The sequence below is a fragment of the Austrofundulus limnaeus genome, unplaced genomic scaffold (assembly GCF_001266775.1).
Source record: "Austrofundulus limnaeus strain Quisiro unplaced genomic scaffold, Austrofundulus_limnaeus-1.0 Scaffold401, whole genome shotgun sequence".
NCBI lineage: Eukaryota > Metazoa > Chordata > Actinopteri > Cyprinodontiformes > Rivulidae > Austrofundulus > Austrofundulus limnaeus.
In genome coordinates this window covers 545,682-547,492 of record NW_013952803.1, presented here as the reverse complement: position 1 = coordinate 547,492, position 1,811 = coordinate 545,682, and the positions used below count along the sequence as shown (strand labels likewise).

The following is a 1,811-nucleotide window of genomic DNA, read 5'->3' as shown; positions in this document are numbered from 1 at the left end:
ATGTGTATGTGTATGTGTATGTGTAAGTATGTACATATATATAAACAGGATAGTTTTCAGGGATTTAAAGGAAACACTTCCCTCAAATACTTCTGTGGTTTTCTAAACACACAAAGCCTTCAAATTTGTTCTATTAAACTCTGTGCAAAAGTTTTCATCCATGCATAGATTTTGCTTCAAAGGAACCAGATTTTTTCTTAAACTAAATATTTTTTGAGGCTTTGTTTGCTTAAACTGGAGGTTTTCAAAGTGGGGTCCCAGGACCTCCAGGGGTCAGCGAATCGTGTCTTGGGGGGTCCTCCAAAAAATGTCATTAAATTGTTAATTTTGTTTTTATTTTTAAAAATACATGGGCAAAAAAACAACAACATAACAAACTATATAAAATATATATTCCCATGGCGTTTAGGGGTTGAAATGACCTGGAATTTTYCCCCATGTAAGGGGTCTCCAGACCCACTAAAGGTTTGAGTCTCCCCCTGCAACAGGGTCCATAAAAGATGAAGTTTGTCTGTTTAAAAAGAGAACATTTGGAACCTGGACCTCAGTCCGCCCCTGCCTGCAGGAGTCCTGATGGTTCCACCCCTCAGCCGCTGGGGACAGACAGAACCAGGAGAGGGAGGACTCCACATCCAGGACCAAGGGACACACGGCTCAGAACTCGGTCACCTCCGGACCGAACGGAACTCTGCAGAGGCTTCAGTCTTTTCTGTCCTGCACGGAACCAGCTGTAGTTTCTCCTCCCGGACCCGGATCGAGCGGACAGGTGGACACATGCTGGGGTTCGGACCGGTGGTTCGGCTGCTGTGGCCGCTGCTGGTGAGCTGCTGCAGGCCGTCTTCGGCCCAGGAGCTGCTGGCCAACGGGCTGAACGGATACAGCCTCCACCCGCCCTACTTCAACCTGGCGGAGGGCACGAAGATCACGGCCACCGCCACCTGCGGGGAGGACGAGTCCGGCCGGAGCCTGCAGGACCTTTACTGCAAGCTGGTGGGGGGCCCGGTGTCAGGGGACCCGAGCCAGACCATCCAGGTGGGGAGACGCTCTGAGACCCGGTGCCGCTCTGTTAGCAAAATATCTCAGGATATGTTTTAATGAAACTTTTAGAAAGAAAGCACAGGATGGACAGCAGGTCAGCTTTAATGTGGTAGTAGCTGAGAGTTATCATGAACTCTGACATTTAGGACATCAGCCAGGGGCGCCCCTAAAACACTGGTGCCCCCCCCGGGCCAGCTCCATCCAGGCTGCAGTTTTATGTTCCTCTAGCTGTTTAGGATTTACTAGAACCTCCTAAAGTTCTGAGCAATTAGGACTTAAAATATTAAAATGTTTTTAATTCAAAACAAAAGATAAAATCTAATTTTCCCCCTAATTATTTATAAGTTTATTTATTTAAAACCAAACAACATGAATTCAACATACAATAAAGATACAAATCATGAATTAAATGAAAGGTAGCAGAAGAAGAAAAAAATCTTATGATTTCTGCCCTTTTTTCTCAAATAAATTCAGTCAAAAATAATCTCCAATTTACAAAAACGTACAAGAAAAACAAGAAAAATTTAATTCCTTCTTGAGCAACAATTTGTACATTATACCCATACATATTTCTCCAACAAATTAACCTTTATCATTCTCTTAAATATACACATTGATCTGGCATTTTTAACATCATCTTCTAGATTATTCCATAATTTAATTCCCTGGACTGTAGTACTCTAGCGCAGTGTTTCCCAAAGTTGGGGTCGGGACCCAAAATGGGGTCCCGAAACGTCAAGGTTGGGTCCTGAAAAGTTTTTCTGAATTAATTA

The 1,811-nt window shown here is 43.8% G+C and overlaps 1 protein-coding gene across 1 annotated transcript in view; it reads left to right on the top strand.

Moving 5' to 3' along the window:
- Window positions 1-624: 624 nt before the first annotated feature.
- The window catches only part of LOC106528741 (laminin subunit alpha-5), a gene marked incomplete in the record, with an annotated part of 162,169 nt that continues 160,982 nt past the window's right edge, over window positions 625-1,811 (top strand). Inside the window, 1 exon segment of the mRNA XM_014023988.1 lies at window positions 625-1,032. Coding sequence (XP_013879442.1) covers window positions 775-1,032 — 258 coding nt within the window.